The sequence below is a fragment of the Condylura cristata genome, unplaced genomic scaffold (genome assembly GCF_000260355.1).
Source record: "Condylura cristata isolate star-nosed mole 26May11 unplaced genomic scaffold, ConCri1.0 scaffold00043, whole genome shotgun sequence".
NCBI classification, from domain to species: Eukaryota; Metazoa; Chordata; class Mammalia; order Eulipotyphla; family Talpidae; genus Condylura; species Condylura cristata.
Window position 1 is genome coordinate 3,163,362 of NW_004567144.1, and position 17,235 is coordinate 3,180,596.

General features: G+C 38.4%; 1 protein-coding gene across 4 annotated transcripts in view; it reads left to right on the forward strand.

Annotated features, from left to right (window-relative positions):
* Window position 1: 1 nt before the first annotated feature.
* Window positions 2-17,235, forward strand: part of EDA (ectodysplasin A) — a 390,933-nt gene continuing 373,699 nt past the window's right edge. For all 4 annotated transcript variants that reach the window (XM_004694445.2, XM_004694446.2, XM_004694447.2 and 1 more), the window contains exon 1: window positions 2-586. In XM_004694445.2, the coding sequence (XP_004694502.1) occupies window positions 191-586 (396 nt within the window). In that variant the 5' untranslated portion in view covers window positions 2-190. The remainder of the gene's footprint in view (window positions 587-17,235) is intronic.

Sequence of the window (17,235 nt, forward strand, 5' to 3'; positions counted from 1 at the left end):
CCCCCCCCCTCCCGGAGTGGAGCTGCACATGCGGCTGCTCCCTGCTCCGTCCCGCCCAGCCTCGGTCGCGCAGGAACGGGTCCCTGCAGCCCCTGGCCGATGGCAGGACAGTAGCCGCCTGTCAGGGGTCGTGAAGGGCTGAGGCCGACGCGGCGGCTCTCGGGCCTCAGAGTGGGTGTCTCCGGAGGCCATGGGCTACCCCGAGGTGGAGCACCGGGAACCCCTGGCCGCGGCAGCGCGGCGGGAGCGGGGGAGCCAGGGCTGCGGCTGTCGCGGGGCCCCTGCCCGGGCAGGCGAAGGGAACAGCTGCCGGCTCTTCCTGGGTTTCTTTGGCCTCTCGCTGGCCCTCCACCTGCTGACGTTGTGCTGCTACCTAGAGTTGCGCTCCGAGTTGCGGCGGGAACGCGGGGCTGAGTCCCGCCTGAGCGGCCTCGGCACCCCGGGCACCTCAGGCACCCTGAGCAGCCCCGCTGGCCTCGACGCCGACGGTCCCCTCACCCGCCACCTCAGGCAGCCGTCACCCCAGTCGCCGCCACTGGAAGCGGGAGAAACCGCACTCCCCCGAGACTCCCAGGACGCGCACCAGGTGAGTCACCTCGCCGGGGCGGCGGGGGCCCTCTCCCTTGGTGGGCAGGGCGGGGGCCCTGGGGAGGGCTCGGCCGCTCCGAGCCAAGTTCGAGGACCGGACCTGGAGGGGACCTGCGGGACGGGCAGAGAGGTTGCCCAGGGGCGGCGGTCCTTGCTCCCTGGCCCAGCTTCCCCAAACCCTCTCGGGACCCCTGGACGGGGGAACTCTGGCCCGCACCCTCCGCCCCAGGCTTTGGGCGGCCTCGGGAAATGTTGGCTGCACTCCCGGCGGGCCCGGCGCGGAGGTGCCGGCGTGCCCCTCCGGCGGAGTAACGGCAGTGGCTTGGCCCCTGGGCTCCTGGTGAGATTCTCTGCCCGCGGTGCTTGTTTTTTCGTGTCCGGAGCCGGTGCCAGCACCAGCAGGCACTCCTTTGGAGTTGGAGCTGTAAACAGCTGTAATAACTGCTCCACGCCTGTTGAAACGACTTTTAACCGCACTTAAGCTCAGGGTCCCTGTGCGCTGACCAGAACATGGGCTTGTTCACACTTACCTGCAATTTGAGACTGATTGTCCTCGGTGTTCTTGTGAGGATCAGCGCCCCAGAGGAATTCTGGTAGAAATATGCCGTCTTGCTAGGCAACTTCTAAAGAGCAATTTAAATACTCCATGGAAATAAAACTCACCCTTTGCATGCCGGTCCTGATTTTTTTTTTTTTTTACTTTTTTTTGGAGGGGTGGGGGTGAGTGTGAAGTAACTTACCGGTAACTTGAACACAGGGATCTGCTGATGGAATACTTAGGATTAGCCTCTGGAGAACCGTTTTTGTTTTGTTTTGTGTCTTCATGGGGTTTGCGCCCCCAATAGCAAACTTTGAGATTGGTATTTATCTTCAACTTTTTCTAGCTCTTTATTCAAGTAAATTTAATGCATTTTTATACTAAGTATCTCTTGACTGCCCTATTTTGTCCTATGTGAAACTTAAGACTTTAAGAGAAATATGCAAGAATCCATTTGAAATGGTTAAAGAATCATAATGAATTTGTTCCTTTTGGGTAAGAGGGTGAGTTGTGCAATAAGTTTCTTGAGGTGATGAGGTGGGACCCAGGCTTTGGATATTTCCTACCACATGCAGAGTAATTGCCATAACTCTAAACATTACTTGTGCTACTGTGACCACACAGCCAAAGCCAGTGGCACACTCATGATAACACCATACATAGTGTTACGACTGACAAATTTTCTACATGTGCATGGTAAAATTGCCCTGAGCCTTTAAATACCTTGGTAGCACACTCCAACTGATAAAACAGCTTATCAGAGAATAGAATCAGGATACATGTTTCTCATTCTTGGAACCTGAAACACTGTAGTTAAATGATAATTAGCTAGGATTCTGGCTCCCTTCATCTGTCCCTCTTAACCACCACCACCACTAATGCCCAGTAGAAATACTTAGCAGCTGAATATTGATATGCTGTGAAAAAATGAAGGCAGTTAGTCAAATGATGGCCAGGGCTTTTCGGCATTCAGATTGGACAGACCCATGTTTATAGACTGAGGGTTAACAGGGCAGTTGCACTGCAGAGTGTAGTGATAGTGCGTGCTCTGACAGCGCTATTAGGGATGTTTAGTTTTACCTGACCTTTGTATGGTACTTCCAATAGTTCTGTCTCGATTTAAATCAACTCCCCAATTCCTGTCCTTTATCCTTTCAATTGCATTCTTTGTAACCAGTAGAAACAAACATACAAGCTCCTTTCATTTGCTGACATCAGTTAGAATGGATTTTAGAGTTGCAAGGGACCACATAAGTCCATTTTGTTTGATTCCCACTGGGGAACACATGGCCTCTGAGAGGGCAAGTGACTTGTCTAAGATCACACAGCTATAGTCAAAATTAGAATGGAAATTGGTCTCTTGACTCCAAGTTCAGTGGCCATTACCTATACACACTACCCACTAGAGTCTTTTGGGGAAAAGTGGGATGGAGTTTCATTGTAAAATTTTAACAAAGTAGAGGGCTCAGATCTGCATGATTTATTCTACTCCACCTACATTTTGGCCATAGTTTGACCATGTATTCCTAATTCTTCCTGATTCACTCTCAGCACAATTGGAGTAAACTTTGAAGGAATTTTATCTCAGATTGAAATTAAATTGAACTTGAGTATATTAGTTTTAGTATTCCATGCACACAGGCACAAAGGAAAAGTTGATTGGCTATTAAACTGATATTGCTACGTCTTGGGTAAAATTTCTAGTGCCCTGGTGCACCCTCTGCTGGCTTTGCAGGGACATTTAATTGCAGTATCTGCTGACAGTCAAGATTCTAGGTTGTGCTGACAGATTCTGATTCATAAATAAGGAAGTAAACAGCCTTGTGGGATTTGGCCACGTAGGTCATAGTTTTATATTTTAGTTTTTCAACACAAACAGCTGCTGTTACAGCAACTCTTAGATGGAGAGGGAGAAAGATAAAAATATACACCCTTCAATAGCTAGTAAGTACATTCAAGTTTTTACCAGTTTATCTGAGAGCAGTGAAAGCAAAATGATGACAGAAAATTGTAGGAAGAGTTCATGAGATCATAGGGCCAAAATATTCGAGGTATTTCATTGTGTAAGGTCATGTAAATGTATCCATGCTTATGAGGTGATGGGCTCATTGAGACCTCACTCAAGATGTATGTATGAAATCTCTCAATTTAAAAAAATTTAGAACAAGATACAGAATTAAATCAGGGCAGCCAGAATACATAGCAGAGAGATCAGCAAAGTTCTCTAAGGGAATTGTTGGAAAAGTCTCAACGGTGGGGACACAGTTGCTGATGATAAAAGTTAAGAAGGTCACTTTGGACCTTCTGGAATTATCACTGACTCTTATCTAGATACTCATCAGTGATGACACTGGGAGCCAGCTTGTCAGTCTCTAACTTAGGCAATATACAGTATGATTGTTAGGATAATAAATAAATATAAACAAACAAATAAAATCACTATTGATCATTCTGTGAAGAATTTGGCCAAGTTGTGATTTTGATCTTCACAGCCAAGAATATGGTAGGCATCATCAGGAAGGGTGTGGAAAACAGACAAAACAATGGTCATATTTTTCACGTCAAAGAGCAAAAGTGGGCCCTCCCTGGTGGCGCAGCGGGTTAAAGCACCGCTCTAAGAAGCTAAAGCCACTTCCACTTGAGTTGGATTCCAGCCTGCCCCGGAGGTGACCACATGGCGAGGCAGACCTCTCCTGACCCGCCCGCTGCTCCCCTCAGCAGTGTACCTTGTCGATCTGCCTGTTCTGCTCCCCACTCTGTTTCTGGTGAAGCCTCTCGCCAACCCTGAGCCTCTGGCCTGTACCCCAGTTCTGTATGCACAAATAAATCTTTAAAAAAAAAAAAAAAGAGCAAGGCCCTCCCTGGTGGCGCAGCAGGTTTAAGCACTGCACAAAGAAGCTTAAGCCACTTCCGCATGAGTTCGATCCCCACCTGCCCCGGAAGTGACCACATGGCTTGGCAGACCTCTCTTGACCCGCCCGCTGCTCCCCTCAGCAGTGTGCTTCATCGATCTGCCTGTTCTGCTCCCTACTCTGTCCCTGGTGAATCCTCTCACCCTCCACATCTCTGGTCTGTACCCCCGTTCTGTACAAATAAATAAATAAATCTAAAAAAAAAAAAGAGCAAAAGTGGATTTCTAACCACAGTTGTGTAGGAAATTCTAGTGACAACATCTCAAGAAAAAGCTGGCAGCTGATTAAAAAGTCCCCAGAAACCCAAGCAATGAATCAGAAGAATGGGAAAATTTCTAGTTTTTTCAGTCTGAAGAGAGAGAAGTTGAGGTAGGGTTATGATAGAAGGTTACCAAACTATGAGCAAGATGAATAAGGTATAGATTGATGTTATTTTAACAATCTGTTTCAATAAATAGAAAGCCTAATATAAGCTAGGCCCTATGTTAGGTATTGGATATCTTTGAATATATACTTGAGAGTTTATTTGGCCCAGTGAGGGGGGAGTGGTAATATAGGTAGTAGCTTACTCAAATTACTGCCTTCAGATAATTTAAACACAAACTCAAAGGTATAAGAAGTATTCCAAAAAATAAGCATGGGCAGATTAATAAGGGTTTATTCTAAACTTGGGGGATATTTAGAGTGTCTTCTTAATTATTTGAGATGATATTACAGAACTCAACCTTAACTTTCCACAAAATATTGCTTTGTTTAACTAGATAGAATATTAATGTATCCAGGTTAAACATTCCTTCTTGGCTGGTTGATTAAGAAAATGACTAAGAATCATTAAATCCAAGAATTATTTTTCAGGTGGGGAGGGTCCAGATAAAATATTTACTTGTTTAAATCTAGACATGCAAGGTTTTTGATAAACTGGTTTCATAACACCTATCCCATTTTCTCTTTCACTAACTGCTCCTGCAACCCACCATCTGTATATCATGTCTTAGAATTACTCTATACATATTAATGCTATTGTATTGATACATTTCCTGTCTTTATAGTAGAAGTCCTTGGAAATCTGCCTACTTTTTTTCTGTCTTTTCCCACAGTGCCTGACACAGTGCTAGTTACAACTAGTTAAATACTAGTTGAATTGAGTGTTTTTTGGGGAGGGTGTTTGGAGATGTTTATATAAAACAAGAAAATTTTCTCTTTATGTAACAGGCCTGTTGGCCTCAGGTCTTGCTAAGTCTGTGACTTGTCAGCTATGCTTAGGTGAGTTAATAGTTCCATTAGCAATGTTTCATTGGTTTCCAGAATCATCAGAAAGTGTACTGGAGAAGATCCCTATCCACATTACTTCTAAGGCAAACATTTTACTTAATGTGTGGTTTGATGTTTGGTTTTGTTTGCATTTAGGTCTTATCCCAGTCTTTCTCTCTTAGGTCTTATGGAAAATAACCTGTATTTTAGTTGTAACTGCCTTATATAGAAGGCCTTTTTATACTAGAAAACTGAAGTCATTTAATCCATAGAATATTACCAAAGAAATCACTTGCCTTGCTTGCACAGTTGCCCCCGTAGAGCATCAGCATTATCTCACTCTTCTATACATATTTGCCACTTAGCTCTTTATCCCCTGCTCCCACTTTCCTATTGCAGTATAATATCATATAGAAAAGGTCAAAAATAACTTACCATCTGATACATTATTACAAAGTGAAATACTAGTGTTAAACAGAACCGAGATCAAGAAAGCAAGCTAGCATCTCACAAATGCCACCTGCTTTTGTCTTCTGAACACTATACCGTCTTCTTCAACCAAATTTAATGACTATCTTGACTTCTAACATCACATATTAGTTTTGCCCATTTTGAACTTGATATAAATTAAATCAAACAGTGTATATGAGGGGGGTGTCTGTCTCTCTGTGTGTTTTCTTCAGTGTTGTATTTGTGATATTTATCATGTTGCATGGAACTATAGTTTTTTTTTTATTTTGTATTTTGTGTATTATTTCCTCGTTTGAATACTGCACACTGATAATATATATTTGGATTGTTGTTTGGGATTATAATACGTAACAGTGCTTTGAACAATATTGCTCATGTCTTTTGGCTATATTGTACTTGAATTTCTGTTGAGTATATACCTAGGACTAAAATTTCTGGGTCATGGGGAATGATACATATTTTCAACTTTATTGATAATGAAAGTGTTTTCTGAGTGAATGTACCAGTTTTCTTTCCCACTAGCAGCATATGAGAATTTTAGTTGTTTTATATCTTTGCTAATAGTTGTTATTATCATTCCTTTTTAAATCAGTCATTCTGATGGGTGGGTTTGTAGTAATATCTCATTATGATTTTATTTGGCATTCCTCAGAAGACTGGTGAAGTTGTATTTTTTTGAAGCTTATCATTTATTTATATATCTTCTGTGAAGTACATAGAACAAGTCCTTTACCCATTGTTCTATTTGGATTGTTTCTTTCCTTATAGATTTGTAGGAATTCTTTATATACCCTGGCTGTGAACCATTTAAAACTTTTTATGTTGTAAGCCTTTTCCACACCTCTTTTCAGTAGATTTTGCTGAAAAGAAGTTTTTAATTTTAATATGTCTAGTTTTGAGTATTTTTCTTTATGGTCAGTTTGTGTGTATGTGTGTGTATTCCACACAGAAGTATTTTTCCACCTTGAGACATGTAGATATTCTTCTACATTATCTTCCAGAAACATTGTGTTTTCCCATTCACCTTTAGATATAGAATCTACCTGAAATTGATTTGTGTGTGGTGAGATATAGGGGCCAGACTTCATCTCTACGCAGAGATATTCAACTGACCTAGTGCCAAGAACTGTCTTTTTCTTCACTTCTTTACTGTGTTGCTTTTGTCATACGTCAAGTGTCTGTATATGTGCGAGCTTGTTTCTGAACTGTTATGTTCTGTTACTCCACTTGTCATTGCAGCAATACCTGTCTTCTTAATTACTGGGCTTTATAATAAATAAACTCTTGAGATTTGCTAAAGCAAATCCTTCCCCCTTGTTCCTCTTCTTTAAAAGTTTGTTGGATGTTCTTGATCCTTTGCATTTCTCTCTGTATATTTTAGAATCAGCTTATCACATTATTACATACACACTAAAGATTCATTCTGAAGAGGATGATATCAGTAAATTGGTGAAATCCAGTACCTTCATTCCTCCCATAAATACAGCAATTCAACAACAATTCCTGGAAAATTCCCTTTGTGAGAAAACTAGAAACCAAATGAAAGACTCCCAGATACAAGGCATAAGTGACACCCGACTCACTGAAGTCTGCATAGAGATTCGAGACACTGTTTACCCAGCATGCATGCCTTAGCACAGCATCATATAAGAAAGAGAATCCACAACTTCTGGCTTCTCTCAGGGGAAGGGAATATTTGGTTCATGTATTCAGAGTCCCTAATTTTTTCTTCCCCCCTCTCCTGCCACCATCCCTTGATACTCCTTTAACTATTTCTCCCTACCTGATTCCCTTTTAATCTCAGAAATCTCACTTTCATAAATATTTTGCCTAAATAGTCACTATGTAAAAGGCCAGTTGTTGTCTTTGTCATGTTGGCATGCTTTTTTTACTACACACAATTGCTTTGAACTTCTGCCATTTTGCTATAAATGACATTATTTTGTCTTCCTTATGATTGACTACTATGCCATTGTGTATGTAGATATCCCACACTACCACATCTTTTCTTACCGTATTATTTTTTTAATGGAGGTAACATTGTTTATAATGCTGCATATGATTTAGAGGCATAGGTTCACACTTCTTCAGATGTGTGTTATCATCTGACATCACCAAAGCACTCATAATCTTCCACCACAGTCCACTAGGCCCACTACCCTCTTAGTCCCCACCCTCAACTCTCTGGTAGCCTCAATTCTAGAGTCAAATTACTTGGGTTTGTTTTCATTTAGTTTTCACTGTTGCCTTTGTTTACTTTCTATGTATCCCACGGATGAGTTAAATCATCCAGTATTTGTTTTTCTCCTTATTTCACTTAGCATAATCTGCTTCAGTTCATCCATGTTGTCATAAATGGAAATATTCCATATTTTTACATAGAACAGTATCCCATTATGTACAAATACCACATCTTCTTTATTCACTCATCTGTTATTGGGGATATAGACTGTTTCCATAATTTAGCTGTTGTAAATATTGCTGCAGTGAACATAGGAGTGCATATATCTTTTCAAATTAGTGTTGCTGTTTTTTATTATTTGGATAAATACCTAGGAGTGGAATTGCTGGATCATATGGTAGGTCTATATTTAATATTTTGAGGAATCTGCATTCTGTTTTCCACAGTGACTAGACCAATCTAAATTTCCATGAGTAGTGTGGGAAGGCAATGCTTGATGTTTCTGGTCTTTTTGATATGGGCCATTCTTACTGGTATGTGTATACCATATATTCTTAATCCAGTCCTCTAACAGTGGGCAGATTTTCTGTGTGTTCACTATTGTAAATAATGCTTTAATAAGCACTGTGGAGCATATAGTTATTTGAGTTGATGGTTTTGTTCTTTGGATAGATGCTGAAGAGTGGGTTTGCCGGCCCACATGACATTTTTATTTTAGTATTTTAAGGTAAATGCAGATTGTTTTCCAAAATGGCTGTGGAAAACATTCTCACCAACAGTATAATAAGGTTCTCCTCTCTTTGAGTCCTGTGTAGCATTGTTGTTGGGGTCTTTTAATATGTTCCATTCTCACACATGCAATATGATATTTCATTGTAGTTTTCATCTGCATCTCTGTTATTTAAAGTGATGATGAATATTTTTTCATATATCTACTGGTTTTCTGGATATCCTCTTTGGTCAGTTTACTGCCCAGATCTGCTGGTTGTTTAGTAGTTATGTTGTTTGTATTTTATTGTTAGGCTAGCTAAACATGTACGGATTTTGTTTCTCTTCTTGAAGACCCAACTCTTAATTTTACTTATCTTTTGTATGATTATTTATTCCTATTTATTTCTGATTTTCCCTTTATTATTTGCCTTCTTCTAACTTTGCATCTTTTTGATTACTCTTTTACCAGTTGGTAGGGTATAATATTAAGTTGTTTATTTAGAATTTCTCTTGATTCTTAATGAACACCTGTACAGCAGATATTGTACCTTTTAAGAGTGTTTTTCGTGCATTCCATTAATTTTTTACAGCTTGTATACTTGTTTTCATTAATCTCAATGTACTTTATGATTTCTGCTTTAATTTCTTCTGTAATGAAATAACTTAAATATCATGTTGCTTAGTCTCCATGTATTTAATGTTTTTTTCAGATTTTAAAAGTAGTTGATTTCTACTTTTCTGGCATTATGGTCAGAAAGAGTGCTTGTTATGATTTGTCTTTGTAGTTTCATTGAAAGTTGACTTGTGTTCCAACATATGATCTATGCTTGACAATATTCCATGTGCACTTGAAAAAAGTATATGCAACACTTTTTGGATAGAATGTTATATTATATGCATTAAGCCTGTTTGATCTAGCTTCTCATTTGAAGCTTTTTCCTTATTCTCTGTCTTGTTGATCTGTCCATAGTTGTGTTACAGGGTAGCCGAGAGTGAACTGGGCTGCCTGTCTGTGGGGCCTCACCGGCATGCTCACAATTCAGTTATACTGCAGGCACACACAAAAGGGTCAATAATGGGTTTATTTACAAAAGGGGAAAGGAATAAGAAACAACCCAGGGAAAGACAGTGGAATACAAAGTAACTAGAATACCCTATGGCTACTGACTGAACACACCGAGGTCACGTGGTCTGGAGAGCCGTTTCCCGAGTGAGAGTGTGAGAGATGCAATCATGCCCTATTTATCCCTCAAATGTCCCAGAATTCCTGCTAGCTCCGCCCTTGGGTCCTTGCAGTTTTCTCCTTGGTACTGCTGGGAGTTGTAGTTTCCAAACACTGGAGTAGGGGATAGTGGCCAGAAAGCTGGAGTAGGGGGTGGAGTCCATAAGACTCTGCAGAGTTCCTTTAGGACATCCTTTCCTTTAACAATACCCCCCTTTTGATTTCATACCACCATGTCTATGGTGGCACAGATCACAGGGTGTAGTCTTCATGGACAGTCTCCGTAACACTTCCAGTCTTTGTAAGGTTTCCAGCATATGCAAAAGAAGTAGCAGTCACCAGCAGTGTTCATGAATGCCCAGGATGATGGTCATTACTGTAAAATAGTCCATCATATAGGTGAAGAGGAAAAAAATGTTCCAATATATGTATATCAAAATAACAGGAACAAACAAAAATCTTCAAAAACTGGTATAACTTCCGTAAAAACAAGTTCTCTCAACCTTGATTCCAACTTAATCTAATAATGTATTCAAGCTAACATTTAACCATATTTCTATTTTAGCATAAAATTACAGGGTAGTTGGCCTTGTTGGAACAGTCCATAGTATCAGAGCGAACAGTCGATGTCCAGTCCATGTAGGCTTCAGGAACAACACCAGTTCCAGCAGATTCTACCTGGCGTCACCTCTTCTTGAGGTTACCAGGGCTCAATATTGTCCAGTCCGGGTTGTCCAGGCCTTCCAATGGAGGCAAACTTCCTCACCTTTGGAGGTCCCTGGAACCCTACAAACAAAGCAGCAGATGTTCATCTTCTTCGTTCAGCTCTGTTTGAAGTTCCTGGAGAATTCCAAGCAAAGACACTGAAGTACATTGCCAATTTTTATAGTTTACACATACAAAATACCCTGTTGAAGTTACACAAAAACAGACTCGTGAGTAGTAAAAATTACTACTACAGTTTTTATACTGCATTGGTATCAAGGGGAGAGAAGAAATAGAAACAAAAATTACCTCTGTTGAAAAAAAATGAGAACATTATTATAGATCCAGGTCATTTAAAGCAAAGAAACTGGCTTTGAATCAAAGAAAAACTGTCAGTAGTATTTCAAACAAAACTTAGTAAGATCACTCTATTTGGTTCTTGTGGAAAGTATTTTCCAATATCAAAAGTTCAATCAATTAGAATCTGTTGAGAGCTGTTACTTGAAACAAAAAATGTTTTCGTTTTCTTTAGAAACAATTTCTGCAAATACTAGACTGTCTAATATAGTATGGCAAAACAATCATCAACATTCAAAATTTACATACATATCAAATACATATCAAAATTTTTCAGAACCAGTTTCTGCTAATAGCAGACTAATAATATGACAAGACAATGATCAACAATCACAATTTATATACATATCAAAAAATACTTTTTTTACATGTTTTAGAAAAACAGAGTTAACAGTTGTGTTTATGTACAAGGTTTACCTTTTTCCAAGTGACAGTGCTTCCTTCCCAGTTTTACTGTAGTATGTATACCAAATTAGACAAATTGATCTGAATGCTTTTCCCAGGGGGAAAAGGGGAAATTTTGTGGAGTGTTTCAGGAGCTCTACTGAGGTTCTACAAAACTTCCTTCAATGAACCAAATGACAAACTACCAAATTTCAATTCAATTTGGAATTCTGGGAAGCTTTGTCACAAATATGAAGAAGAAAAGAAGTAACAGCAAAGACAATCCAAATTTCGTGAAAGCTCCAGCTCAGTTCAGTAAGACAATTGTTGGCACTCAAACCATAGCCTTGTAGTTTTCCTATTTTCCTTATGTTATAACTAGAGACTCTCTCTTTTTTTTTTGTTTTCAAAACCTTAGTTATTCCAGACTTCAATTTGCCTAACATTATGAACCTCAAATAAGAGAAAATATATATATATACAAACATACATACCAATACCTGTTTTTTTAACAAATTAGTTACCATAAAGATTACAATTTCATTTGTTTGTTTACAATAGCAATAGGCACCATCCAAACCAATTTAGAACACCTCGAGGCCAAGACAATTAAACACAAGTAAAAGACATACAGACATTCAACATATAGACACAGACAGTATTCTCAGTTATGCCATGTGGAATCATATTTAACTGCAGTTTTACTAATATAGGCCAAAAATGATTTAAAAAAACAAACAAAAAGAAATAGGAGAAAAATTTACAAAAAAAAAATCAAGAACAAGACTGAAGGCCTTATTATGTACTCCACATGGAGTATTAAAATCCCTCTTATTATTGGGTTGTTGCCAATGTTACTTTAGTTCTACTAATTGTCACCTTATATATCACAGTGTCCCATCATTTGGTGAATACACATTTATAATTATTTGTTCTTATTGGATTATGTCCTTAATCACAATGTAATACTCATATCTATCTTGTTATTACCTTGTCTAATTGGAAGTTATCGCTATTTCATTTGAGGTAAATATAACTGTTCCTGATACTTTTGATTGCCATTTGCTTGTAGAATTGTCTTCCATTCTTCATAAGTCTGTGCTTGTCTATATTAGTAAAATGAGTTTTCCTGTAAATGGTAAAAGTTTGGACTTTGTTTTGAAATTCATTCAACCACTCTTATTTAATTGGTGAGTTCGGGCCATTTACATTTAAAGGAGTATATTACTATATAAGTACTCATTGCCATTTTGTTACTTTTTGGTTTCTCTTTGTCTTTTTATTTTTTGATCATCTTTCTTTTATGTTTTGTATAGTTTCCACTTCCATAGTTTCATGTGTTACTTCTACTGATTTTGGTTTGAAGTTTCTGCTGAGGTTATTATATGATGTAGAGTTTCTACTTAATTGTCTGCAGAGAGTCTAATTGGTGTTTCCTTAGAGGTTTTTCTTCATACCCTCAATGCTTTTTTTTTTTTTAAGATTTATTTATTCATACAGAACTGGGGTACAGGCCAGAGATGCGGAGGGTGAGAGGATTCACCAGAGCCAGAGCGGGGAGCAGAACAGGCAGATCAACGAAGTACACTGCTGAGGGGAGCAGCGGGCGGGTCAGGAGAGGTCTGCCACGCCATGTGGATCTCCTCCCAGGCAGGCGGTGATCGAACTCATGTGGAAGTGGCTTTAGTTTCTTAGTGCTGTGCCTTAACCCATTGCGTCACCAGGGAGGGCCCACCCCTCAATGCTTTTAATATTCTGTCTCTGTCATTAGCTTTCATAGTTTTTTTTTTTTTTTTTGATAATGTGTCTTAGAGTGTGTCTGTCTGGTATTATTTTGTTTGGCACTATTTGGAACTCTTGGATGAGGGTATCTGGCTTGTTTCCTAGGTTGAGATGGTTCTCCGCAATGATTTCTTTAAATAAACTTTCTATGTCTTTCTCTTTCTCCCCTCCTTCTGGGACCCCATAATGTGGGTGATATTTCTTCTTAGGTTATACTGAAGGGCTCTTACATAGTTTACATTCTTTAATTCCTTTTTTCCTTGTTCTATTTGCGTGTACTCCAACATTGTGCTTTGAAACTTACTATTTCTCTTATTACTTTGTCTACTGTTGAGACCCTCTATTGTATTTTATAATTCATTTATAGTATCTTCATATACATTACTTCTAAATTGTATAGTCTCAAATTTTCTGTCTTTATTCTGTCCTTTTTGGATAATTCTTTTATTGAACATGTACACTTAGAACTCTTTAAACATCTCATCAGGCATATTCTGCATTTCTGCTAGAGTGAGACTTTATTATTATTTTTTTTGCTTTAGTATTTAGTATGCTCTTCTGTCTCTTCACTTGTAGCTTTTTCTTTTGTGAGTTGTAATAAGGAGGTTTCTTCTTTTATCTTGATAAATTGACTTTATGCCCTCTTACAAGAAGCTAAGGATAATCTTGTGTTTTTTGCCGAGCATCTTTAGGTGTCTAATGTTTTATGGAGCGTTGCCTTTGTACTTGTTCAGATTATAGATGCTAGTAATGAATATTATGAATAATAAGATGCCTTGCACTTATTCATATTACTGGGTTACTGATGGCACTAATGAATAATAATTAAGAAACCAGAGTAGTAGGCCACTGAAAGGGTATGTCCATTATCCATCAAGTTTTGAAGTGTCCTACAATGCTGTCCCAAGTTGTGTGGTAGGGATCCACATTGATCCCTTCCCCTAGGCTAACCTCTTCACCAAAATCTCATGCACAGTTTTGTGCTAGCCTCAACCTCTAGGTGTGGTTTAAGAATAGATAATGCACTGGGTGTGGACTAAGGCTGAAATAGGGCTCCAAATGGGGAATTGTTCTCCTTACTTTGTAAGCATGAATTCTTACCCTGGCCCTATTCTAGCTTTTAAGATCCAGGTATTGCAAACTCCAGTTAGTGAGAACATTCAGTTGTCTTGGTTTTGGCCACGGGTGAAGTTAAGGCAGGTGTTTTATTATCATGCGACAGACTTCAATAATAACCTCTTCTATGAGGAATCAGAGTTGATCTGATCTAGCTCTACCCTCTTATTCCTTCTCCAACTTTTCTAATTTGGGAGCCAGAGGCTCAAATTTCATAAGTCCAGTCTACAGCCCTCTGTTCTACCAGCTGAACTATCAAAGGGCGCATCAGAGGCTCAAACTTAATCACCACTCTGAATTTCCAGTCTTGAATCTCACAAGGGTCCATCACAGCCTGACTTCCATGGGAAGAACTGAGAATAGTTTGGACTTGTAGATGCTATTGATCTTCACCCTGTTCTATGTATAATAGCGTGGATTGATGAAACCTTCTAGCTTGCACCTTATTCCTAAGAAGGGAAGAGTTGATCTGTGCTCTCAGTGCTTCAACTTCTGTAGGGTTCCTGAAGGTATTGGCATCACTCTTGCCTACTCTTGGAACTCTGATAATCTGGTAAGCTTGGTCACATAGGGGAGAATGGAGATGATGATTTGGATTGATAAACTCTCCCCTATCCTTGCTTAACATCTAGTAAATGAACAAAAACCACACTTCTTGCTTTACTTTGGGAAGGAAAAGTGTTTTTAAAGACCTTCAGTATCTCTGACTTGGCTGATTCAAGTATTTCTCTTATACAAGGTAATTTTGTGAAGATAGGAGAGTTTCTTTCTTTCCATAATATGCAGACACCCACATAGAGTCAAAGAAAATGAATCAGCAAATATGTTCCAACAAAGGAATTGGTTAAATCTCCAGAAACTAACTCTAATGAAAGGGTTATTATATTACTTGATAGAGAATTCCAAATAAATTTTATATAGATGCTCACCAAGACCAAAATAACAATGTGATAACTTCAACAAAGAGATAAAAATATTTAAATGTAACAAGCAGATATTGTGACAGTAAAGAAAATAAAAGTCCTGAAAAGTTCATGAGAGGGATTCAATAACAAGCTAGATAAACCCAAAGAAATGATCAGTGAATTCCGGTAGGCCTTTGGAAAGAAGTTACAGGCAGAAAAAGAAAAAAAGAATGAGATAGAGTGAAGAGGTTTATGGGACTTATGAGATACCATCAAGGGGACCATTATAGAGTGTATAGGAAACTCAGAAAGAGAGAGAAGATACACAGAAACTTCATTCAAAGAAATAATGGCTGAAAATTAAAAATCAGTGGAAGAAAATGAACATCCATATCTAAGAAGCCTAAAGGACACTAAATAAAGAAATCAGACATCTACAAAGTCAAATTATAATCAAATTATCAAAAGTCAAAGCTAAGGAATTTTGAAAGCAGCAAGAGAAAAGCAATTTGTCATAGGCAAGGGAACCCCCATAAGATTATCAGTGAATTCTTGAGCAGAAACCATGTAAGTGCTGAAAAAAATAAAAAAAGCTGTCAACAAAAAATGCTCTCCCTATTAAAATTCTTCTGCAAAAATAAGGGAGGAAAAAAAAACATTCTAGATAAATAAAAGCCAAGGAAGTTTATCACCAGTAGACCTGCCTTACCTGAACTATTAACGAAAGTTTATCAGTAGAAATGGGAGAACACAAACAATTATGATAGACTAAGAAAGTATAAAACTAATTGTTATAGATGTATGCAGAGTACTATATGGTAGTGGGTAAGTCACTTATTTCTAATATAAAGGGTAGGTAACAAGAGTATTAAAATAAAATTGTAAAAGATACATAATTTCAATAGATATGAAATGTGACAAATAGTAACAGAATGTATATTGAGGAGAAGTAGAGTTTCTGTATGCAATTGAACATAAGTTGTTACCAGCCTAAAATAGACTGTTATAAAATATTTCATAACCTGTAAGGTAATCAAAAAATACCTATAGATGTTATAGTAAAAGACAAAGACAAAAGAATTAAAATATATCAACACAAAGTATGACCAAAACATAAGACAACAAGAAGAAAGATCAACAAAAGTAAAAGACTAACAACAACAACAAAAAAAACAAACTAGCAAAAGTCATATAGTAAACCCTTCCCTATCAATTATTTCAAATAGAAATATGTCAAAGACAAGAGTGGCCAAGTGGGTAAAAGAATTACCCACTGTTTTCTACAGAAACTCTCTGGATTTAAGGCTTAAATATGAAAGAATGGACAGTGTATTCTATGTAAATGATAACCAAGAGAGAGCAAGGGTTGCTATGCCTATATCATAAAAATAAGCCTTATGTAAAAAAAAAAAAAACAACTTTTACAGTAGACCAAGACAAACATTACATAATAGTAAAAGTGTCAATTCAACAGGAACATACAAAAATTATGAATCTGTATGCCCCAATATCAGAGAAATGCCTAAAGCAAATATCACAGAACTTAAGGGAGAAATAGACAGCAATATAATAGTAGTAAACTTTAATCCCCCCAACTTTCAATAATGACTAGAGCATCTGAACAAAAGAATAATGAGGAGGCAGAGGACTACACCACCATTATAAACCAAATGAACCCAACATAAACATATATAGAGCATTCCATTCAATAAGAGCAGGATACATTCTTCTCAAGTACACAAGTTTTTCTCTAGGTAATATAAGATGTTAGTTCACAAAACAAGTCTAAACAAATATAAAGAGATTTAAATCATACCAAATATCTTTTTTTTTTTCTCGGCACAGTGGAATAAAATTAGATGTTAGCAACAGAAGCAAATCTGGAAAATTCAAAGATATAGGGTAATTAAACAACACACTTTTTTTTTATTACAAAAGTTTATTTTTACATCATTTTGTACATTTTTTTCCCCATCTCGATTGTAATCCCCGCGGGTTTCCCATCACCAAGTCACCCGTATGCCATCACCATAATCCCGTGCATTTCCCTCCCCCCACCCCATTTTTTATCCCATTCCCCACTCCACCCCCACAAAATGTCTCTGGTATAT